The sequence below is a fragment of the Balaenoptera borealis genome (assembly GCF_965194805.1).
Source record: "Balaenoptera borealis genome assembly, chromosome: 12".
Lineage (NCBI taxonomy): Eukaryota > Metazoa > Chordata > Mammalia > Artiodactyla > Balaenopteridae > Balaenoptera > Balaenoptera borealis.
Genome location: NC_138869.1, coordinates 68,042,905 through 68,069,045, shown reverse-complemented (window position 1 = coordinate 68,069,045; position 26,141 = coordinate 68,042,905). Strand labels below are relative to the sequence as shown.

Here is a 26,141-nt window from a genome sequence, read left to right as displayed (position 1 = left end):
TCTGATCACTGACAAAGCGCTTATTGAATGCAGCTTTATTGATAGTGAGGAGGTGACAAACACGACATACCTTTTAGTTTGTTGTTCCTTATATAGTACAAGAATGTCTTAAGCAAACAAAGAAATTTTGGGCCAAAATTTGCTAAATAATACAAAGATTTTTAGGAGTATTCAAGACAAGTATTTTATTTCAAGTTCCCTGAGAGGGACATTTAAATGGTCTTGACCCTCTGAATGTGCTGGAGGGTAAATTGTTAATATTTTAGAATCTTTAATTCTCATAATTACCATGGAGGAGTGTTTAGGAAACTAGTCTATAGTTTTTAAAATATGAAAAGAAATACTGAAAAATAATTCCTTTGAATGCTGCCTTGTGCTAGAGAATATATCCATCAGTGGCTGGGTTGGGAATCTAGCTCATTCAAAGAAGAGTCATTCAGAGTGGATGACATAAATTAACTTCTTTGTAACTCAGGGAAAACATTAATTAAATGAAGTGATTTTAGTTTCTTTTATCTAGTAACTTGGTTGAATTCGGAAGCTATCTGGCCAGGATAACCAGCAAAATGTGGACCTCTTAACACTTACATATTTCCAAGCAAACCTCTATCTACATGCGTGTTTGTAAAATACACTTACTATAATTGCTGCTCTGCCTTAAGTCACAGACCCAGTCAGTACATTCTCACACTCTTCTTACCTCAATTATGCCTCCTCACTCGTAACAGTCCACTACCATCTAACCCTTGTTTGGAATTATATTCATCTGTACCATCCCTGACCTCCTATTCATAACCATTCTTACAACATAGGAAGTAAAAAGAAAACTCATCCAATGCCACTGAAAGCAACTAGTGCAGGAGGGTTAACAACTCGGCACCAAGAACCTAACTAAAAACGGACAGACTACAGGCTGGTTCCCTGGAAAGTCTTACGTCAGGTCTCTGGCCCATTCCAAAAAAGAGAGCTTGAGTTTTATTATTTCAGCTGCTGGGTAACCTGCTATTTCTCTGATACATTGAACCAATGCTTTTATTTCATCACAGGACTCTGGTATTACAAAAATAACAAGTCCTCTGCTTTTGGAAAAATAAAAGGAGGTATCGGCTTGGCTCCTAAGACTTGGGAGTGTGACTGAATGTAAGCTTAAAACGTAATGAAAATGAAGTAATTTTCCAGTTGGAAAACATGGGGAAGTCGTCAAGTTTTCTAGAGGTACCTGCTTCAGTAGTTGGGTTAAAGAGTGTGTTTCGCTGACACGTGGAAGATGACAGGCATTATTTTGATGCTGCATATTTTCATGTCTTTCAGTGGTCCGTGCAGGATGTTCCAGGAGGTAAAACCTTCACCCACCCTTAGGTTCCATGCTCCCTTCCAATTTGTTATGTCAGAAATTCTGGAATTCCAAATTCCTATTGGTCTTTGTTTATTGACCTAATGGTTGAAGCAGGAGACACAGCAGCAATGCACCCAGGAACCTGGGTAGCCCCAGTATTTGTATCCTCTGAGTCTTCAGATAACCAATGTAGAAACTACGTTAAATGGTCATTTCAAATGCTTTATCCATTCTAACACATCTCCAGGGTCACCTCTGGAAAGCCACTGCCGAGTTTTTGTGCACTGTATTTTATCAAGCTCTGAGAGATGAAAAATCCTCTAGTTTCAGCATCTTTCCTCATTTGTCCATGATAAAATATTACAGTTGATTGATTCTTATTTCATTCCAGCCTTAAGCCCCCCACTTCACAATACTTCTAGGATCTCAATGGGAGATACATCTCTTGGTGAGCATCAAGAGATTATGTCTATTTGCCCACTTATGACCTGTAATCCATAATACATCACCTTTTGTCTCTCAAAACTAACGGTATGCTATAGGCTTCTCAATTGTATGAAAATATATGTTTATACCAAACTAAAAGATGTTACAGTCACCCTCATATAGGCTTTGGAAGTTGTGGCCTAAACAACTTATTACAAATGAAAAGCTAATTTTACCCATGGTGCTGCAAGGACAAAAGTCTATCTATAGGTTGTACATTGTGACTTAAGAGCTCAGTGATATAACCAGCTCCATACACTGGTTTCTCACACAGGTTTATTTTTCAGCCTGGGCCAATAAAGAATCAAGGAGCAGATCTGCTCTGTACTTGGAGAAGCTCCTCCTGCCCTGCGTGGGGTTAGAAAACAGCCCAGTGTTTTTACATTAATAACGTCTTGTTCTCAACCCGCAATGTTCTAGCCTTTACCCGAGTGTTACCATTAAATACCCAGAGATTGAACTTTCCATAAGGGGCAATGATATAAAATTGTTCCACAAAGTGTACTACTATATGAACCACTTTTCACAGTTCGAATAAAATATTTTCAATATAAATATTGTAACTCTAGCCATAACCTATCTACACACAGTGGGAGAGGACAGGGCTCATGAAAACCCGGTTATACTGTCATAGATGTCATGTTTCACCATTTAAATAGTTTGTCTTATTTTTCAAAATCCATTTGCACATAACCCATAATTGATAGGCCCTTCCTCTCCAAAACAAGTGAACTATCAAAGAGTAAAAGGATAAATTAGAAGAAAGGAAAATATGTATCATTTACTGCCATCATTCCCTTGCTTCCAAACTTGGCGAACATATAAGAAAAATGATATGGAGTGGATATAGTTTAATTTGCAAAGCTAATTTGGAGCAGATGAAATTTTAAAAATATATAATCAAATGGGCATATATTATCTTAACATTTCTATAGAAGATGAACGTGTTAGATTTTTAATTAAGAAATCAGGATTGAAATCAATTGGTAAACAATAGAATTTACCAACAGGGGGACCCATTCATCCCGCTATTGCCAAATCCAGGAATTCCAAATGTTTCCTTCATTCTCACTCATCTAAAAGACTGGAAGAAATCAAATTATTGTTATTGGTTGCATAATCTTCAGGCTGTATATGCTATATGTTAAGGATCCTTACAGACAGAGTTTTGTTTGGTGTTCTTCTGGGGGCTTACATGAAGGTCAAGGTTGCCTTTAACCATCTTGATGTAGTTTTTAGGGTGAGAGTACTACTTGCAATTCTTTTAATGGGGGACCAAAGTAAAATGCGAATACTTCTAGGAGAAACAACAAAATGGTTTAAATTTACCTATAAATTAGATGACTGATGTCAGTTCCTTCTTTGAGAGTAGGATTTTATGATAGGAAATACTTTTGGGGGCCTGAGGCAGGGAGGAGGGAATCACCGCTAAACCAAAGGCATCAACCTGTCAGCCCCTGGGTGGAATCCCTGTTACTTTCTCGTCAGTATTTGTCTTAAGCTTTATGATTTTCTCCTGGGATGCCTTTCGAAATCCTTTACTCAGGCATGTATAGGAAAAGAAACTGCATAGAAACACAGAATTAAATCTTAAGTCCTTATGGATGTAGACTGATTTCCATTTAAAAATGAAGCCTATAAAGGACTATTTTAAACTCCCTAAAGAAAAAAAAGAGAAAGGAAAATAAACTTTTGTACGAGAAATCTCTTACTCACACAGGCTTCGTGTGTATTAAAGTGCAGAAGCACAATCTCAAATGTGGGTGCAACCGCTCTATGTTTAGAAAGGAGGCCGCGATGGAAGTGCCCACCGCGAGTTCTGTCTGCCACCCAGTGGCCGCTGAAATAAATGGCTTCTTTCCTTTGTTGGCTCCGGCCCTGTATTTTGCTTAAAAGAAAAAAAAAAAAAATCGACAGAGAGGTAGATGATGCCACACCAGCAACTGAAAACCACCAAGGCAGATGCCTCGATGGACCTGAAAAGACTCCCCTGCAGTAAATGTTAGATAGTTTCCTTTCCGCTAGCTCACGGCTGAACCGCGATGCCTATCTTCTCTCCCCGCGAGCCCGCGGCTCCCCGGGTTCAGATGCTGACGGGCACGGAGGACACCGAGCTGGCGCGGGACTCTCGGGTCACGTGATTGGGCATGGCCAGGGTGCAGCACGACACGCCCACGGTGGCCTCGGGCAGTTCGTCGTCCTCCGTCCACTCGTTGAGCTCGGGGCTGAAGCACTGGATGCACTTCTTGTACTTCCTCTCGCCCTCGTTCCAGCCGCCCAGCAGGTAGGCGCGGCCGTGCAGCGTCGAGGCGCCCGCCGTGCTCACGCCCACGGGCAGCGGCGCCGCGTAGCTCCACTGGCCGGCGGCCGGGCTGAAGCTCTCCACGGTTAGCACGTCCACGCGCTCGCCGCGCGGCCCCAGCTGGCTGCCGCCCATCACGTACACGCGCTCGCCCAGCGTCACCGTGCAATGCCAGCCCCGCGGCGTGCTGAGCGCCGGCAGCTCCTGCCACGCATCGCGGGCCGGGTCGTAGGCGCACACGGAGCGCGAGTAGGCGCCGCCGATGTAGCCGCCGGTCACCAGCACGCGGCCGTCGGCCACCGCGCTGGCGTGGCAGCAGCGCGCCACCTCCAGGGGCGCCTTGGGCTGCCACTGGTTGGCGGACGGCACGTAGCACTCGAGCGAGGCCAGGCCGCCCTCGGCGTTGCGGCCGCCCACGGCGTACAGGAGCCCGTTGAACACGCTCAGGCTGAAGTGCGTCCGCTTTTGGTTCATGCTGGCCAGGTGGATCCAGGTGTTGAAGCGGGGATCGTATCTGGAAGTGGTAGAGCAAGCGTGACAGCCTTGTGGGCGGCAGCCGGGGAACCCAGGTGACGCCGCCAACCAGGACGTGGGAGTCTCGACACTATCCTTGCGAGGAGGCTGGGGACCCATCGCAGCTCCTCGCCTGGAGGCTGCTAATCCTCTCTCAACCAGTAAAAAAGTGTGACCCTTGGGAAAGGCAGGGCAGGCATAGGTGCCTCCTCCCGTTTATAAAAGCAGCTACTGGGAGACCACCCCGCTGAGACCGACCTCCAGTCCCCTTTCCTTCATATTCAAATCCATCATCCCGTAGGATTTAGGGGATGCGCACGTGGAGGAAGGGTGGAAGCTGGGTATTTGTGGAATCGGAGAAGGGAATATGGCCACATTAAAGTCAATTCCACATATCTTCAGACACCAGCCACCCCTAGCTCATTCTCATGGCTTAATCAAGAAAGTTGACTGAGTTCCTACATTCTCACAAACCCCTTCTTGTTCACACACCTCTCTTGGCCATTGCCGCCGTAAAGCTGTCACTAAGTCTTCTGTCATCTGTTTATAATGAGAACAATAGAACTCATGTCCCAGTGCATCAACAAAACCTTAACTTTTGATGCTTCTCTATTTTCTAGCACTTATTAGTAGGTCCAACTTTTTAGTGTAGGGGTATATATTTTTCAGTGTTCAGCATTACAGTTATTATACCATAAACACTGAAGTCAATACCTCAAAAACAGTGACTTGAGTACAAGTAGTTATCAGCAGGAGGAAAATAAGCACCCATAGTAAATTAACACTTTCCATAGTTCCAAGTATTGTAAACACAGAACTGACTCTGTTTGATGTTCATTCATGTTTGTCTCATTTCACCTCCAAATCAAAACTTAGCCATAGCTATAAATTAAGGGCTAAAAATCAATTGTTTGGATTCGTTTAAATGACACACATGTACATATAATGAAACAATAAAGAATATTTTTTATGATTTACTAGATGAATTTTCAGATCTTACTCATTAGTTATGTTTGCCTTTGAACCACTACCATGATAGAAGCATGACTTTCTGAACATTTCATGTATATAGAGGTTTAATTTTTTATTATAAATATACAAAAATAACATGCATTTGAATTCCACTTTCTGCAGGATTCAGCATGCTTTTACTCTTGTTTACATGTATCAAAAATATTGATGGTATTCAGTCTTTAAGGAAATATTTAAAATTAATTAGCTGCCACATTTTTAATGATCTCATTCTAGTTGCCAGTTATGAATCTGAAGTCATCAGTAACAGTCCACTTAAAAAGAAATTTTGTACCATTTTAATCTTTCTTGCCATTTAATGTTAAAAACTAACTTTGCACCCAGTTTCTTTCAAAAAGGCAGGGTATTGTGAAGAGCACCCTGACCAGAAATGAGAAAATGTGAATTCTACTTACTAGTGGTGTCACTTCTCTGGGTGTCAAATTTCTCACATGTAAAATCAGAATCATCATATCTTCTGTGCTCGCTTCATTGGCTTATTTGGAAAATTATAATGCATAATATATGTGAGTGCACTTTATATAATGTGAAGTGTTACATATATGTAATGTGGCATTATTATTATTATTGATTTACTGAGCCAATGAATTAAGCTAATAGGCATGATTAATTTCATTCTATGTCAGGGCAATTTCCTCATAATATTGAACGATTTCTATTCCTAAATAAAAGAGCCAGTACCTGCAGAAATTGCTGACTGCATGCTTGGCTTGATTTCTTGCATCATTCTGGTCTTCACCACCGGCCACATAAAGAAATCCATCCATCACAGCCACACACTGATTAAAACTCTTGGCTGGCATCTCTGTAAGCTTGCTCCATCCATTTTCAGGGTCTCTATACAAGACGTCTCTGCTAAGGGACTTCTCAGTAAGGCCTGGACGGCCTCCCACAGTGACAAGCACACGACAGCCCCCTCGGATTCTCGTGCGTCTAGACTGCAATGTGTTCTGATGATAGGGAAGTAAGTGGTAGTTCATAGCATCTACAAGAAGCTTGTGACAATCAGCATCTTGCATCATTCTCGGTACTGACTGAACATAACTGACCAGGTCTTGCGCAGAGATGGTACCAAAGCGAATATTGCTCAAAAGATCGGCAGCATATTTCACTCTCTTTTGGTCAAATTCTAACCATTTCATTGCAATCTGGAATGCTACTATTTCAGAAGGCAACTGTAAGTCATCATCTATAAGAAGTTCATTAATTTGCTCAAATGTAAGTTTCATAAACTGATCTGATTCTGCAAATTCAAGGAAGTTATCCCGGATAAATTTTTGGGCTGCTGCCTTTGCGTTTCTCAGGGAGTATGTTTCGGCAATGTTAGCAATGTACATGCAGTTCTCAACACTCATTTCTTGTATCAGAAAATCACTGCACATCTTGACAAGGGTATGGATCTGAAGATAAATAGCAGCAGAAATAATGCTTCCTATGGTATACAAGGAGAGAGTGAGCTTTCCAGTGTAGGCGTATGCAATGACTGTGGCCAGGCCCAGTGGTGCGATATCACTGAGATCCACCCTTTGGGTAGAGGGGTCTTTTTTTAGGATGTTGTAAAAGTACTCACTGCAAGAAGCCATCACTGACTTGTGAACGTCAAAGGATTTTGTTTTGGTGCCGATGACTAAGTCGCAAAGGAAGCTCTCCTGCCTCATTTTACTTAAACCTTCCAAGAGGTTGGGGCCATAAGAAGCATCTGTTAATTCAGAAGAGATGCAGCTAAGGCCATTGCCTCCCTCCAGGAGCCCATTCAAAGCGTTGAGTTTGTTGAGGGGGCTGTCTTCTACAATGATGGTCATCTCATTGATGTTGCCTTTGTTCTTTCTGACAGTCTTCTTTTTGGGGGCCATGGTGGCTGTCACAGGCAAGAACTTGCTAAAAAAAAAAAAAAAAAAGACACAGTTTTATTTTAATTGTGCATTAAACTTTGAAATGCTACGTTGAGAAACTTTCCTTTTTTTAATAAGAGTAGTTTTTTAATGGCATAATGTAGATTGATTAAGTCTCGAAACTAGATTTAAAGACTTACATTAAACTAGATGCACATCTTATTCACAGTTTACTTCAGCATCGATCATTGTAGACAATTCTAGAAAAATTTATATTATCAAATGAGACCTCTCAATAGCTATATGGCCAAGTAATTTTATGTAGCAGAAATGACCCAATATTCTCTGATCTACCTGTACAGTTATTATGGAATAGTAGTTAAACATCATTTTAAGGGCTTAGTTTATGTTCAGGAAAAAGCGAATGACAACTACCCTGAAGTTTTTCTCTCTCAATAAAATATTATAACACTAAAATTCAGGAATCCGTGTTAAATGTAGAATATATATTAGAATAAATGTGCCTAACAATCAATGGATAAGGAATTGTAATGATAGTCATGTGCTTTCTACTCTACATAGTCACTACAATAATTTCCAGTTGAATTTCTAAATGACTCACAAACACACACAAACTTACACAAGAACTAGAACAAAGTAGTTTTAAAAAAAATCTTAGAGTAGGAAAGACCCTCTTAAGCATAACATAAAATCCAGAAGCATAAAGGGGAAGACTGAAATATCTGAATATTAAAAAAATGAAAACTTATATCTATAAAACAGCACCAACTATTTAAAAGACAAGCAACAGACTGTGAAGATAAATATTTGTAACATTTTTGACAGATAAAAGGTTAAAGTGAAGTTAACACAGTATTTATTTTTATTTATTTTTTGGCCTTGCCGGGAGGCTTTCCGGGTCCTAGTTCCCCAACCAGGGATCGAACCTGGGACCCAGCAGTGAAAGCGCCAAATTCTAACCACTGGACCGCCAGGGAATTCCCTAACACTATTTAAAGGGCTCCTAAAGTTAATAAGTCAAAGGTAATCCAAGTAGAAAGTGGACAAAGACTATGTCTAGGTAACTAGGTTGTTCACAGAAAATAAAATACAAACAGTTAATTTTTTTTAAACGCTAAACTAACAATAATCAGAGAACTGTCAACTGAAATCCAGAGAGCCTTTTTAATTTTTGTCATCAAATTTTGCTTATCAAGTGGTTAAAATATTTTAAAATATTCAGAATATCAGATATTGGTGTGGTACTCTCCATACATTGTTGATGGGAGTACAACTGATACAGTCTTTTGAATAATAATTTAGCAGCCCATTAAGAATAAAAACTATTTTTATGCTTTGACACTAAAGTTCTAAATCTACTAATGTGCCTCTTAGAAATATATTTATATAGATGCTGACATATTAAGGACAGTAACCATTTCCTATTATCAATGTTATAAATATTTGAACCAGTTTTTAAATCTATAGGAAGTGTAGATTTAGCTCTATTACGTAGCTCTGAACAGCTCTAATATTAAATGTAGCCTTGAAATATATTGTTTACCAAATAAATACATAGCCCTTAAAGTATCACAGATTAAATTATTTTAGCCCTTCTCAAAATATTGGGCATAGTCATTAGAAGATGCCACACTTAGACTTTTAAATGGATTTTATCTATAGCCGTTCACTTTCTTGTGAAATTACTGGTGTAACATTTTTTCATTTTTATTTTTATTTTTTATTGAAGTATAGTTGACTTACAATGTCATCTTAGTTTCAGGTGTACAGCACAGTGATTCAGGATATATATATTCTTTTTCTGATTCTTTTCCCTTATAGGTTATTACAAAACATTGAGTATAGTTCCCTGTGCTACACAATAGGTCCTTGTTGTTTATCTATTTTATATATAGTAGTGTGTATATTTTAATCCCAACCTCCTAATTTATCCCTCCCTCCCTTTTCGCCCTTTGGTAACCATAAGTTTGTTTCCTAGGTGTGTGGATCTATTTCTGTTTTGTAAATAAGTTCATTTGTATCTTTTTTTTGTTTTTGTTTTTGTTTTTTTAGTTTCCACATAGAAGTGATATCATATGATACTTGTCTTTGTCTGGCTTAATTCACTTAGTATGATAATCTCTAGGGCCATCCATTTTTTTTTTTAATTTTCATTTTAAAAATAACAAAATCAGTATGTGTAGTTCAACAACTCACAGTTTGCTTTATATCATTCCAGATAATTGTATATGCTTATGCAAACTTATATTTGCATAGTTTGAGCAGTGGTGTGCTGGTAAATCAACTCTCCAGCGGGGGAAAAAATCCCGTATTTGTAAGGTGCTAATTTCTTTAGTACAAATACACTCGTTGTGGTTGGTTTTAAGCTACCAACAACCAGTTTGCTAAATTCCTGAAAATGTAAATTGGTTCTCATTAGCTCCAGCATACCACTATAAGAGAACTTGTATCAAAACAAGTTTATGCTATATTATTCAGCAGTTTGCTTTTTTCACTCGGATGTACTCATGTACATCTTTCCATATCAGCACATACATAAATTTATATCATTCTCCCTAACAGCTGCATAGATTCCCATAGTAAGGATATATAAAACTTGTTCAATTATTCTCTTGTTGATGCACATTTAGATGTTTTATATTTTTATAGTTTTTGAGGGGTGGTGTGTGTGTGTGTGTGTGTGTGTCTGTTTTGTCTTACTGTTGAGTTCATCCTGAGGGGTAAAACTTAGCTTTGATGCCCCTTGAAAGTCTTCAGTTTAATTACTGGAATAGATGTTAAAAACAATTCCATAACCTTTCTATTGTGTTTGTTCCTGTTCTTTTCCATGTGGAAGGAGAGTAGCAAGTAGGTAGGAAACAGAGGTCTTTTGCTTTGCCAGGGCTTTTTTTCTTCCTCGTTAAGCTTTGTCATATTCACATTTATTTTTGTTTACAAGACTGTAGCACATTTGTCCTTCCTCATTCTTTCTTGCAGGCAAAGTCACATGCATCCTTACCTTGTGAAACACATTTTCAACCCACCATCATTTTAGTCTTCAAATGCATTTGACTTAGGTGGTAAGTGTCCCGTTGTTGGATTTTTCTGGGGAAAATTTTAAAAATTTTGCTCAGCAAGTAGTTATCAGACACCTATTGCTGTGTGGGCGGCACCGTACTGGGAATGATGGAGCAATACAATATGTAATTTGTGTTAAATAGATAAACAATGACAAGTACAAAATGACAACAAGAAAGTAGGGAATCACAGCAGAGTAACTTAAAAAAACAAAACAAAACACAACAAAACAAAAACCCAGTAGATTCTACCAGTAGGAGTACAAATGTGTTTTTGGAAGTAGCCCTGTCTATTTTCCTGGAGGAAGCCCTCTGGGCAAGTTTTTACTCATTTGGTCGTGGGGCTTATAACCACTCATTGTTTTGGAGGAAATCCTGGAAGTTAAACAATACGCTTGTAAATAATCCATGAGTTAAAGAAGAAATTAGACAGTATTTCAAACTGAATGAGAATGAAAATGAAAATACAGTGTAAATACCAGCTCCACTACTTATCTGAGCTGTGAGTTTCCATAGATTACTAACCTCTTAGAGTCTCCACTCCACTGACTTACCTCTAAAGTAAAGATAATAATGGTGCCTGCCTGTAGGGTGGTCCATGAAAGCTTAGTGAGAAATGTCTGTACAGCATTTAATAGGGCGTCTTGCAAAATGTGAATGTTCAAAAAATTTGAATTGTTTTCATTAAAATCAATAACCTTCTTAGATGTGTTTTGGGGAATGAAGGAAGTAACCTGTTTAAGCTTTGGGGTGAAGCCAATCAGAGAAAGTGGCCACAGGATGGAGGTGCAGTCATGGGGATCAAGAGGAGATTTCTGGAACAGGTAAACATTTCTAAGGGATTTTTGAAAATGCCAGGGAGAGAAATGGGACTCATGCAATGACATAGGCTGAAGAACAGATTATTTACTTTGCTATGAATGAGAAAGGTAACCCTGGAAGTTTAGGAAACTTGGGACATAGGTTATGTAAGGAAAATAACAGATTATATGGAACAGATTGAGTCTATGAGCCTGGACTTCAGATTTCAAATGAAAGGAACTGTTTTGTTGGAGCGGAGTTAGGATGGGAAGATTTGTAGATAACAGGAATCTTGCCGGTTCCAGGAATGAAAGGTTTTTAAGAGGAGTAGGTATAGGATGGGGAAGGCCTTTAAAGCAGAGGAAATGCCTGTTGTGAAAGCAGGGAGGGGTGACTCAGCACAGGATGTGCAGATGAAGAAAACTGCTGGAGTGAGGGAGACAGGTAGGCAGGTAACATGAGGATACAGAAAGGATGCTGGATGCCAGGAAGGGTTTGAACTTGATGAGTTGCTATGCAATTGAGAAGGATTAAGGAACCTCCAGGAAGGAGAGGACGCACTGAGGCCCTAGTGAAATCAGTCAAATTTCCTCCACGGCTTCCTTCTGTTACTTTCTGTTGCTGCCTTCTCTTTCCTCCATGGTCTGGCCTTCTTGCTGCCCCTGGTGTTCCCACGGAAACCCTCATGACCCTTTATATGAATTCTCTTGCCCTTGTCCCATTTCTCCAGGGCCCTACTGGGTGACACATTAGCTAGTCTGACAGATGATCCAAGCTAATCCATCAGTGGGCAAATCTACTCTTTCTCCCAGATATGCATGTTTTTTGGAGTTTTTTGGGTTTTTTTTTTAATCAGTGTACTCCTATGACTCACATACAAATTTCTAACAGAGCTACCACTGTGGAACATATATGCATATTCTTTAAACTAATATTATATTATTATTTAAATAATATTTTAACATTAATCAAATTAAATTAATTTAATCTTAATATTATTAATTAATATTTTAAATATATATATTTTTTCTTAATAAGAGAGGGTTTTTAGAATCCTCAAAATCACTGCGTAAAGGTAACTGGCTTCTTTAGCTCTGAGATGCAGGAGACCATTTAAGAGAGTTTTGAAATCAGAGCCTGCAGACCACTTCCTGGTGGCCATATTTCCCCAGATATGCTCATAAATTCAGTCTTTCTCTACTAGAGCTGCCATTACATCCTGTTCCTAGGTCTGCACCTCGAAGGTGAGGCTCTCCATCCACCTGCCCAGGTGTTCTCAGTCTGGGCCATATTCCTTCAATAACACGCTGCAGACCCCTCAGAGAAGTCTGGGGACCAGGCTCACTCCTTGGAAGCTGGGCTCTGATGTTGTCCTCTAGGCTGCAGAGGTGTTCACTGACCCCTACATCACAAGAAATGCTCTTCCTCTGGCCCTGCTCCTCCATCTCCCAGGGAGATGGGGCTCTGGCCATGGCTTTTCTCAATTTAAGGCAAGTATGGTAGGACAGCTACAGGGTGTGCTCCAGACCCTACTGCAGGGAAGACCAGCTCCCTCTTCATGGGTGATCAAAACCCAGAGGCTATGTTCTCACAGGGCAGACTGGGAAGCCTTTGATGACTCTCTAGGACCCTCACACTGAGGCCTTTCTGACATGTCACGCTGGGTACACACACACACACACACCCCACACCAATTGACCAACCAACCAGCATTTTTCTACAATCACACTTGAATGAAAAGCAAAGGCAGCCTTAAAGGAAAGAAGTTATAAGAGGGCAGCCTAAGGAGTCATGAATGGAAGGAAAGGGGAACAGTTTAACTCACTTCCATTTACTCATCTGGTCACGGTGCTGGACTGCCAGGCTGATGGTGTGGGCTTGTAGAGGATGATTAGAAAAAAATGGAATATTCACAGAAACGTACTACTCAGCCCCAAGGTCATATGTGAACAAGTAGTCAAAGCAATTTGCACAGAAGTCTCATTGTCTTTTCAATTATAACATATATAATTTTTACAGTTATACAAATGTTCACTATGCACCCCTGGGTCATATTGTAAATGATCACAATGGTGGTCACAGTGATACCAAAACGTGGCTACAAGGAAGAAGCGGTGGTTACAACGAGTTGCCTGTACATGTTCTCATACAATCCAGAGTGTAACCTAGGTGTTGAGTAATCCGTTTCGAAAGCATTCCATTCTTATTGATCCAATAAGTTGGATGGGGGTTTTACTTACTCTTGTTGTTGTTTTCAAAGCTTTTTGTCTTTTTCTTTTCTTTTTTAATGAGTGAGGGCCTTGTGGCCAGCGGCTTAGGGACCGCCCCCCACCCCGGGCTTGGTAGCCGGGCAGTCGCTGTGATTTCCACACCCCAGGGATGGCTTTGACTGGGGTCACGGTCAGTCTGCATGGGGTTTGCATGGTGAGGGGAACAGCCTATCTGAGCTGCCTGCAACTGGGACAGTTTCAAGACTGTTTCTACGTTTTTGCTGAAGCACGAAGGGCATGATTCTCCCTCCCCAGCCAGGGGGCTCTAGTGAGTTGCCCCCTTGGGATCAAAAAAGAGCTTTACAGGTGCCCCGGGACAGTCAGTGGCCCTGCCGTAGCAGGACACGCTAGACAGAGCAGGTCTAGCCCCGGCAGCTGAGGTTGTGGATGGGATGAGCAGCTATTTGGAGGCACTGCAGCGCCCCCCGTCCCTTCACTTTCTGGGTAAAAGAGGCGACTGCACACAGTGCAGAAGGTTGTGGAAGGCTCCCCAGGCTGTCGGAGCTATCCCTTCATTCTGTGGAGGGAGCTCAGAGAATTGTTCTCTGGTCGTGGACCCCACGCCTCCTTCCCTCCCCCTTCCATCCACTAGCGCCCAGAGCAGCCTCCCGGGTCCCCTGGAAGAGCTGCCTATTAGAAAGTGGGCAGAAGGGCAACAGAGGCACAATTCCACGCCCTCCTCCCACTGCCCACTGCTGGTCTTGGCTCTTGTGTCATTTCTATGATGATAGTGTTGTGTATTCAACACGTGATCAACAGCTGGGCAGTTACGTGAGCCGTCAAATTTGCCGTGCTCTTTTGTATTTGCCAATCTAAGCATGTGAATAATTAATTCCTAAATATAAATCACCAAGCATGAATCTAGACTATGTATTCAATGTAAACTATTACTTTCATTTCTACCTAAAATAATAATTGTAGAGCTAGCATGTATAAATTGTGGAATAACTGTGTGCTGAGCCTAGGTAAATACTTGACATGATTTTATTTTTTAAAATTTAAGCATCATGAAAATTCTAAAAGGCAGGTAATATTATGTTCATTTTACAAATGAAGAAATTAAGGTTCAGAGAGAGTTTTAAAAACATATCCAAGGTCACACGATGGGTATATAACGTGTAGTAGGGCAAAGATTCAAACCCAGATTGAACCCTGACCCCCTATATAGCCCTTATATCCAGGGCAAGTTGAAATCTGTCACAGGTTAAAAAGTTAACTCCTTCCAACATGGGAAGTTTGAGATTGCGTGAGGTGGAACTCAAATTTATAAAATCAAAGTTTGGATATGGAGAACATGAAATGGTTCTTTATAGCTCCAAACACTGAAATAAAAGAGCTGCCCTTTTAATTGTAAGACAGATTCGTTCGGGGACATTCAGAGCCTGTGGGTTTCTTTATCCTATTAGGGGTTGTAAGGCTATGAAACTCTAGTAGTCTGGGTAAGCCAAAAACAGAAGTAGGTTCAAGGACATCTTGTATGAATTTGTTGATCAGAGAATCAGACACCTCCTTTTCAGTGTTAGGTTGAATACAGAATTATCAATTTTTGTTTAAAGACAAATATTATCAATTTCTGATGGCTCAACTTAGCTAGAGGCCTGCTATCTATAACATATACACACTCTATACATAAAGCTAACTTCTATTTTCCAAAACTGGATACAGGATGTAAGGACCCTGTGCTAAGATTTTTGGTTTTGGTTTTGTTGAAAATTTTAGTAAAATAGCTCTTTCTTTTACTTGTCTTTTGTGTGTGTACGTTAAGGTTGCAGGAAGTGGGGTTAGAAATCTAGTTTGTAAGACTAATGTCCCTTTGGTGGTCACAGAACTGAGAATTGTGTTTTCATGTTAATTTTGCTCTAAACATCTGAAAGACCTATGGCAAAACATTCAACTTTTTAGGATTTCAGTTTAATCATCTGTCAGATGAGATGTGTACCTTTCAGTTGTAAAATTTTACAGAGAGTTAAAAATAAACAGCTGGCTTTTGCTGTCAGAATTGTCAAAGTCCGGTCTGTATCACTTCTCCCCCCTTCCCCCCGCCCCCCAATATGGCCTTTTAGAACCCTAGCATCAACTCATGATCAGATATGGATAAACCAACAGAGACAGGGGATTCTCCATTTGCAAGTCATGCATTTGGGTCTGAGTTGCCAAATTTAGTAAATAAAAGTATAGGATCTCCAGATAAATTTGAATTTTAGAAAAACCACCAATCTATTTTAGTATTTAAATATATCCCAGGTGATATTTGGGACATACTTATAATAAAAACTGGTTTGTGGTTTATCTGAAGTTCAGTGTACTTGGGTGTCCTGTATTTTATCAGGCAACCCTTTTCTGGGTTGGGTTTCAGGTGAGCCCAGGAATTCCATGAACATTTCTGGAATATTATGAAAACATGTTGTGCATGTTGTTTATGTGTATTTTTCTATAAAGTGGGCCCAGAGCTTTCAGAGGTTCACAAAAAGGTACATAACCCCAAATAGATCCAGAACCGTTGGACTGAAATGAGGCTGCCAAGACATGGTAACATAATTCTACCCTCTTCTACAAGGGGGCAAGTCCATGTGACAGGATCACACCTGTCCCTCCTGGCCTGAAACAGATTTCAGATGAAAACTCCTAGAACCAATTACAGAAAAGAACTGTCACTTTATAAGTAAGAACATTCTCTTTCCTGCTGCCCTCCACCCCGGCCTCCTGGGAGAGACTGTACCCAGGGCAAGCTGGGAAGCCATGTGTGCCAAAGTGTCACTGTCACTCTCATGCCAGAATGAGCTGGGGTCCCAGAAGGTCTTCTTGCCAAGGGGGCGTCAGCTGCGCCTGCTCCGGGTCCCCGCCACATTCCAGCCCCCCCGTGTGTCGGCTGGCAGCCTGACCCCGGAATAGAAACACCCAGCCTCTGCCTCTTGCCATTTTCAGTGAAGTCCAACTTTAGGGGGCTTTTCTACTTTACTGTTTCATTTCCAAAAGGATTTCTAGCATAAAACATATGTCAGCATTGCCATAGGTACACATTTGGAACAAAAACTTGTTTCACAGTTAAATTAAAAGCTGTTCTTTTTTTGCAGGAGGGATTTTGTCAATAGGTTCTATTTCTGGGGATTCAAAGAGTTGTCTGATTTGTTTGCTACCCATTTCAACAAAACTGATTACATTTTATCTAAACTTATCAGATACTAAATGTTCCTGATGGTTCCTGATAAAAAATGGAGGTGAAACTCTAAACTTTATGAACAAAACCCAAGAATTTTATTTTCCCCCTCCCCTCTCTATAAAATAGAGGAAGAAAAACCTATATTAGGCTTTAGAGACTTAAAATTATTGTTAGAAATTACAAGTCACTTTACTTTCATAAGGCATCCCTAGCATGCATTTCTATTGCTATGACATTCTTCTCATCTATCGCACCCCTTGGATTTCAAGAAGATGTTTTCTGGCTCCAACAGGAGGATCTGACCCAGCTGTAGACCACTGTCACTGAAATCACTCTACCACCGCGAACTCAGACGCCCCACCCCACCCCCACCCCCACCATTCAAACCCCAGGATTAGAAGACCAGAATTGGAGATTGAGGCGCCAGCTCCTTACCGTCCTGTGTGAGGGGCGTCCCCGACTTGTGATGGTGAAGTTTCAGCAGAAGATTCCTTTTGAGAAGCAATCTGTGGAGAGAGAGACAGGGAGAAGGAAAATCCGTTGGGGAACCACCAGCAGCCACCTGACGCGTCCCAGCAGCAGCAGTTTTTAGAGTGACCTCTTGCCGTCCCTCTGGCTGCAGCGCCGCCCGAGCCTGCGCTCTGAGCCCTCCTCCCCCTTTTTGGCTTCAATTTCAGGTCACCCCGGGGCAGAGGGCGGAGCCCTGGTTGGTGGAGAGGGCTTGGATTTCTTGACCTGCCCAGTAGTTAAAAACAAGAAAGTCAAGAGCTCAATCAACCTGGGAGTGTGGAAAGAAAATTAACTAGGTGGGTATTTAATTGTTGGAAGCAGATTAGAGTGTGTGTACTTGGTAAGAGAAAGGGAAGGTTGTGGATAAAAATGAGCTACTAGAAAGGTTCATAGCCTGGTCACCTCAGGTCCTTTGAGAAGATTGGGTTTTTAAATAGACTGTTCTTTAGAAAAGGAACTTGGGGTAGCTCACATGTGGCACCAGAATCACTGGAGTCATCGTACAGTTCAACAGAGTAAGGTTCATGACCAGTCCCTATTATCCGGTGATCCACAGGGAGGCCTGAGATGAACACACACTCCAGCACACATGCAGCTTGGGGAAATACTTTGGCAACGCTTCCTGTGGAAAAAAAAATGTAGAGGGTTATAACTGACCACAAGCTTTAAATAGGCACCAAGAGTGTGAAATGGCTGCTAAAAAAGTTACCCTGATATTAGGCTGCAATAAAAGAAAAATAGATCATGGAAAATAAATGTTCTAATTATTCTTCATTAGTCAGATCATGCATTCAGCATTACTTGGCCGCTGTGGCACACTAAGAAGTTATTCTGTATCCTGAAGGAAGTGGCTGGAAGGAAGCTGGGCGTATTGGGACCATCTGCAGAAAAGGAGAACTAAGAGAGGACTTAGGAGAAGTGAGTCTCCTGGGTGCAAGTGTTTTGGGGGCTGTTGGGTAGCAAGGGGGTTCAATTAAAATTTTTGTAGCTTAAGATGTCAAAAATTAGGCCCATGGGTAGAAACTCCAGTGAAAAAAATTAAAAATAAGGAAGGAGAACTCTGATAACAAATGGGTTCTAGTGATGAAAAAGAACCAGTTCCCTATGATTAGAAGGGTGGATGTAAAAAAAGCTATATCACTGAGGTGACACGGAGGAGATTCTTGCTCACATTGGATCATCTCTGGTGTCTTTCCAACTCTAAAACTCTATGATTCTATATGTATTTGCCTCTAGCTCTCCTGACCCCTCTCAACTCATTGGATAGCATCTTAGTTACCACTTCTATTTGAATTCCAGCCAGCTTAAAAAAATTTTTTTTTAATTTTATATTGGAGAATAGTTGATTAACAATGTTGTGTTAGTTTCAGGTGTACAGCAACCAGCCAGCTTTTTTTGTAGGAAAAACTCTTTTGATTTTAAAAAATTTACTTCCACCCATAGATCTCCAGCCCAGAATGTGTTAGAAGTAAATCAAAGAAAGCTCTTTATTCTATGGTTGACATAAAGCTAATGGAGGACAACTCACTCCAAAATGATCCTTTTTATTTCTACCTCCTTGAGTCCAACAAAGGACCAGAGCACTCAACTCTATTCTTACTGTGATAAAAAGTCAGCCTTATATCAGTATTTATGGTAATGATGATATAATGATGGAAAGGGCCGTCAAGAGGTAGGTGTGGGAACCAACACTATTGTCTTCAAGTGTTCAAGACTGTTAATTTCAGTTCAGATTGTTCATGGGAACAACCCTGAGATAATTCTTTCAATAGTATGTTTGAGGTAGAGGTATGAACCCAAGTGGAAGAATAAATGGCAGAAATGGAAAATCTAAGAGACACTTCAATTGAAAAACATTCACAGAGTAGCTGCACATGCCAGGAATTCAACTACTGCTGTGGTTGGTATGCTGGAAATAGCGGGCATGGAACATGGGTAGAAAAGGAGCCTGGAAAGGAGGCTGTAGTGTATATTAAGACATTCGATCTTTTTTTTGTTGAAGTAGAGTTGATTTACAATGCTGTGCCAATCTCTGCTGTACAGCAAAGTGACTCAGTTTTACACACATATAGACATTCTCTTTAATATTCTTTTCCATTAAGGTTTATCCCAGGAGATTGGATATAGTTCCCTGTGCTATACAGTAGGACCTTGTTGTGTATCCATTCTATGTGTAATAGTTTGCAACCCCAAATTCCCAGTCCATCTTTCTCCCTCCCCCCTTCCCCCTTGGCAACCACAAGTCTGATCTCTATGTCTGTGTCTGAAGAAATGTGACCTTTATTCTTAAAGCAATGGGGACCTATGTGTTGAAGTTTATTTTAACGAAAAGATGGCCATGATGAGATTGGTATTTTGGAAAGAATGCTCTGGCATTTGGGGAGTATAACCTTTGTAGAATATAGAGGTTTAGAAAGAGATTGAAAATATTAGGTGAGTTATCAGCAAAGACTAGGGTAGAGTAGGTGGTATTGGTGACGGAGAACATGGGCTAGGATTGCCCAGCAGGATAGAAGGCCCAGTTGAGGTCAATGGCCATGACTGTTGGTCTGAGACCTGTTAGCCTGCTTGTGTGTTTTTCTTAAGCCACGTTCAACTGCAGAGAAACCAGAGAGCTGGATTTAACTGGAGAAGGGGTTTTGCAATGTGGGTAATTTATTTGTTTCCATTGCTAGCGCCCACCTCTCCTTCACCAACCTTCCCTGACCCTCTGCCACAGACCAACTCAAATGTAAGCTCTGTGAGGGCAGGGATCTGTATCTGTTTTGTTCACTGATGAGCCCCAAGTGCCTAAAACAGTGCCTGGCACATAGTGGATGATGAGTCATTGTTTATTAACTGACTAGGTGAATAAATGAATGAATAAATAAATTTTGAATGAGTAAGATGAAGTTAGAGAACAAGAGACTTGAGAATGTATGCCAAGAAGTATTATAATGACAGACCACAAAACTGAGCTGAATAAGGGTGGATATGAAGTCCTGAGGGCAGGGAATTCTTCTTGTTAATTGCTGCAACCCCAGAACCAAGACAATGCCTAGCACATAATAGGTTCTCAATAAACATTTGTTGCATAAAAATATAATACTGACTACACAATAAATTAGAAAGATGAAAAGTATTGTGATATTTTGCTTTTTACTCATCCTAGTTGTCTCCTACAACAATTCACAGGGATTCTCTAGCTAAAACGTGTCTTTCAAAAAAGCTTTTATAGCTGAAAGAACCACTGGACGATAACCCTTGGTCCCCAAAGTATATGTATCTGCTGTAGATTATAGCTCTGATCACTTAGCCAGTTCTCAATTCCTACTCTCAGTAGGAAGTCGTTTAGAATGCTGCTTCTCAAACTTTAATGGATACAGGAATTACCTGGGAACCTTGTTAGATAGCAATTCTGATCAGGTACATCTAGAGTGGGGCCCAAGATTCTGCCTTTCTAACTAGCTCACAGGTAATGCTGATGTTGCTGGTCCAAGGACCACACTTTGAGTAGCAAGGATTTGGAATGCTTGGTTACTCAATATTGGAAAGGAAGGAGTTTGTTAAAGGGCAATAGAAGCCATTCCATCAGAACTCACTTAGCGTTCTAATACCACATCTTCAGATCTACTGGAAGAAGTTCCCAACCTTTCCTTCTTTGCATCATTAAAAATGGACCAGCCCTCCTTCTAAACCCAGCTTTAGATCACAGACACAGCCACCTGTTCGAGAACCTTGCTCTCTCAGCTCTGCCCCCTCTGTACCCAGTCCTCCATATCTGCCAGCTAATTTCTACCACCATTGAATGATACACAAACTCTCCTATTTAAAAAACAACAACAACAAACAAAACTATCAATTTAGTCTACCTTCCCCAGCAGTTAATGCCATATTTCTCTCCACATCTTCACAGCAAACTTCTCAGTTGGTGTATATCTTCACCTGCTGCCTCTATCTTGTTGCTTCCCATTTCCCCCTCAACTAAATCCAACCAGGCTTCCCTGTTTGCCCTTCTACCAAAGTGCTTTGCCAAGGTCATAAATAATCCCAAGTCACTGGTTTTTTGGACATTTGTCAGTGCTTGACCTTTCAGAATTATTCCACACTGTTGACCAGTCGCTCCTACTAAAAATGCCCTTTTCCCATTGGTTTTGCTTTCTCTCCAATTGCTCTGGCTGTTTCTTCTCATTCTCCTTTCCTTACAGAAGTTCTTCTGCCGAACTCTTGAAGATTCAGAGCTGTCCTAGACTCCCTTCCATCCTCAAAACCACGTCTGGAAGATGAGCTCATGCATTTCATAGGCTCCTTAAACTCATTATTTCTAAGACTGAAGTCATCCTTTCCCTCCAAATATGTTCCTCTTACAGTATTCTCTTTGGTAGTGAATAAGGCACCCCATCATCCAGTTCCTTAAAGGGTAAATCTGGGGTCATTCTTTACCCCTTCCTCACCACCCTGCACCCTCATCTCCGCATCTGATTGATCACCATGTCCTCGTATTACATATCTGTAATTTCTCTCCCATTGCTGTCATTCTGGTCCAAGCCATCATCACCTCTCACCTGGACCATCATGAAATCCCCTAAACGGCCTTCTTGTGTCCACTCTTGCTTCCTTCCAATCCATCCTCTACACAGCGTAGTCAAAGTGATCTTTCCAAATCTGATCATGTAACTCCCCTGCAGGAAATACAACAGCTTTCCGTTTCCTCAGGATAAAGTGCCAAATCCTTCTCTGGCTTGCAGTGCCTTTCAGACATGTGGTCCCTGTCTATCTCCGTGATCTCTTCATGCAAAACCAGCCCTCGCCCTCTCCAAGGGCCTCAGATGGGCTGTGTACTAATTGACTGAAAATCAGAGATGCATTTCAGTGTATAGAGCAGCAAAATATAAATTCTTTTAGATTCTAAATTCTTTTAGATCTAAATTCGTATAGATTCTTTTCCATTATACATTATTACACGATATTGAGTATAGTTCCCTGTGCTATTGTGTGAGTCATATATGTAACTTTAAATTTTCTGGGAGTTGCACTAAAAAAAGTAAAAAGGAACAGGTGAAATTAATTTTAACAATACATTTTATTGAACTCAGTATATGTATAATATTGGTAATCAATATAAAGTTAAACTTACATTCTAAGTAAGTGCTAAGGTTTCAAAATCTGGTCTGTCTTTTACACTTTCATCACATTTCAAGGGCTGAAATTTGGATTTGCCCCACTTCAAGTGCCCAGTAGCTAGTAATAGACACTGCAGGTGTATGGACTGTGCAGGTGTGCAGACAGCGCAGGTGTAAAGAAAATTTGAAAAGAAGCTTCAGCCAGTGAGAGTCTGCAGAGTGTCTGTTATTCTCATCACTACTTCTGTTATGATCTCCGGATACACTGGAAACTGTTCAAAATAAAAACTGAACTTTAGGGACAGAAGTTGTCTTAAAGTTGTTCTTTAAATGGAAACTGGAAAATAAATCCTGACTCGTCATCTTGAACAGTAGCCTGGGAAAGGGGTTTGAGCTTGTGCCTTTGTGTTTCTGACATTGGGTTCCCAGAAATATGCAGTTTCATTTCAGGCTGGAGACAGGAAAGGTTAAGAGAACAAAGCTGCCAGTTTTTGTGCTCTTAGAGGGAGAGACTGGAGAAGATAGCCTTTGTTGAGCAAAGGCTATAGCAAGTCTTTGGTTGTGCAAAGTCATCAAGGAGCCAGAAAGGCCAGGAGACCAATAGGCAGTGGAAAGGTGAAGCAGAACATTTTACTTCTGGCTGCGGGGTCTCTGAACCCCTTTCCAATGGTTGTGTGCTTTTCCACTGTATGAGGTTAGGTACGAAGCAGAGTCTGTCTCCCACCTTAGAAGCCAAAAAGCCAGATGCTTGATTTGCCAGCCTTCTTTGCAGCAATGGCACAGATGGGCACAAGATAAGGGCTTGTCTGATCAGATGCCTGCGCCCCCAACTGGAAATTGGGAGCCCTTCTGGCAATGGGGGTGGCACTTGTTTGCAGGAATGGCCTCGGGATCAAGAGCTGGAGGTTTTGGGACATCCAGCTGTGGCTTCCACGGTTCTGTGGGGGCAGCTGTGGTAACTGAATCTCTTCTTGGCTGTGGCTCTGGCTGCAAAGCCCCCATTTGCTCCTTTCCTTTCCCTGGCCTGTTTCTCTGGTCTTCCAACAGCGATTCCCTGAGCTGCACGGGATCTATTTTTTTTTTTTTTTTATAATGTTTTCTTTTTTAAAATTTTTTTTCTTTTTTTTTTTTTGAAGTATAGTTGATTTACAATGTTGTGTCAGTTTCAGGTGTACAGCAGACACACACATACATACATATATATATATTCTTTTTCAGATTCTTTTCCATTATAGATTATTACACGATATTGAGTATAGTTCCCTGTGCTATACAGTAGGTCCTTGTTGATTATCTATTTTATATATAGGAGTATGTCTCTGTTAATTCCAAACTCCTAGTTTATCCCTCCCCTCCCCACCCCCCCTTCAATAGACTCCCTTCCTCTTTAGTTATGTGGTTTACTAGCTCAGGAGCTCATGAAATGAGGAGAAGCGAGAAGCTGGGAGCAGGCCGTCTGGAAGATGGGGAGTCAGGGAGACGAGAGCTGAGCTACACAACATGAACTGGAGTCTGTGGGGGAAAAGGAGCCCTGGAGGACTTTCTGATGGCCAGTGGCTGAAGTACCTGGAACAGCAAATGTGCCTCATGATCTGTTTTCAGTGGTTTGCATTCTGCGGGGTGAGGACTCTCCATGGCACAGAAGTTTCGGTAAAGCCTGCTCTCCATAAACACTGGGTGGGTGTTTTGAGCAGAAATCAATGAAGGGTCACCCAGGTGGGCAGAGATGACAGGAGAGCTATGGAGATAGGCTGTGATGGAATGTCCAACAGAGGGGTCACTTGGGGTCAGAGGTGACAGACACAAGCCTAAGGCCCTGGGCCAGCCCCTGAAATGCAGGTGAGGGCATGGAACTTCCCAATGGCAGTGACTTTGAGAGGTCAAGCCAATTTTATTTAAATATCAGGGGACTTCCCTGGTGGCACAGTGGTTGGGAGTTTGCCTGCCGGTGCGGGGGACACGGGTTTGATCCCTGGTCCGGGAAGATCCCACATGCCGCGGAGCAGCTAAGCCCGTGCACCACAACTACTGAGCCTGCACTCTAGAGCCTGCGAGCTACAACTACTGAGCCCACACGCTGCAACTACTGAAGCCCGTGTGCCTAGAGCCCATGCTCTGCAACAAGAGAAGCCGCCGCAATGAGAAGCCCACACACCGCAATGAAGAGTAGCCCCCGCTCGCAGCAGCTAGAGAAAGCCCTTGTGCAGCAATGAAGACCCAACACAGCCAAAAAAAAAAAATAAATATCAAAAAGGCCTGGAGACCTCAGATGACGTCTGGGCCACACCAGAGTTAATCCACTTGTCCTCACTGAGAAGGACGTGCTCATGGACGGGTCACAGGGAACAGCAATGCCGTCTCCATCTCTTTTTAAAAAATTATTTATTTATTTATTTATTTATTTATACAGCAGGTCCTCATTAGTTATCTATTTTATACATAGTAGTGTATATATGTCAATCCCAATCTCCCAGTTCATGCCACCCCCACCCCCCAACATTGTCTCCATCTTTATTGTGGGAGGTGGAACCTGCCTGCAAGAGGAGTGACTCTGCAAACAAAGGGGACGCACAGAATGCGCAGAGGCCACATGCCAAGAATTTCCAGATAATAGACTCGAAGCATTGCCTTTTCAAGGGGAACCAAAGGGAGATGTTTTATTATTCAGACACGTGTAAGTTTGAAGCAGGAAGCCCTGGCTAAGATAAGTTCAGGCCAGCAGCACAGATGTGTTCAGAGTTCCCATCAAACTCTGACTTCTGGAAAATAAACATGAGGTCCATCAATGAAGTAAAAACTTTCGTGGAGACTGCAGCTAACCCAGTGAATTCCCACTGCTCGTCCCAATAACTTCTAGAAATGCCAGCTGTGCTGGGGCTGTGCTCAATATAGTTAAGAGCTTCTTGACGTAAGTGGACACTTGCGAGCCATATGCTCTGTTGTGACATTTTAAAGGTGGCAGCACTGTTTTGGTTAAGACACACTTGGAAAGGAGAAAACATGTACATTGCAAGCACTTCTGAAAGTATGAGGCAGTTTGCAAAACACAGAGCACGAGTTCTCCGACTGTAAGCGTATAGTCACTGAGGGCTGACTTTTGGTGTCAAATAATGAAAACAGGATACACATGAAAGCCTCGAGGACAAGCTCTCATTTGCAGCGGCACCAATGAAGAGTCCACCTTCTAAAATGTAGATGCCTGCTAATCAGAGAACTTGCTTTCCTGGCAGCGTTTGGCTTAATAAAAGTGAGATACTGAGTCCTGTGGCCACACAGGGTTAAAATAATATAAGTTTCTTTAACAACAAGTTTTGATAGTGTATCTTCTCCATCAGTGACCTTCTTTTCATTGACCCCTTCCCTGACGTGTCTGCCTGCCTCTTTCCCACCCACCTCCCAGACTGTTCTATGTGCCTTCTTCCATGTTCCCGCAATGCCACGGGTATAGCTGCGTCTCGTGACACCTGCTACATTATACTAACGTGGTTTTCCCCTCCCTAGCCTATGTGACCCTGCAGGACAAGGTCCTTGTAGTGTCCATTTTTTTTTGAATCTCTGTACCCAGCATGGTGCCTGATACCTGATCGATGCTCAAGAAAGTTTGTCATTCTAGGGATGACCCATTTGCTTGTATTAATAACCCGCTAGCTCTAGAATAAAACAAGATTAAACAAGACCCCAAAGATTAGTTTCTCATTTTTCTCATTAGCTGCATTGTCC

General features: G+C 41.5%; 1 protein-coding gene across 1 annotated transcript; it reads right to left on the bottom strand.

The window, feature by feature from the left end:
* KLHL31 (kelch like family member 31) lies at positions 1-18,228 on the bottom strand. Its single transcript, XM_082347205.1, has 3 exons — positions 17,245-18,228; positions 6,351-7,547; positions 1-4,638 (listed from the first exon to the last, which is right to left on the bottom strand). The coding sequence occupies exons 2-3, from the start codon at positions 7,520-7,522 to the stop codon at positions 3,906-3,908; spliced, it is 1,905 nt and encodes a 634-aa protein (XP_082203331.1). The 5' UTR covers positions 7,523-7,547; positions 17,245-18,228; the 3' UTR covers positions 1-3,905.
* Positions 18,229-26,141: the final 7,913 nt, after the last annotated feature.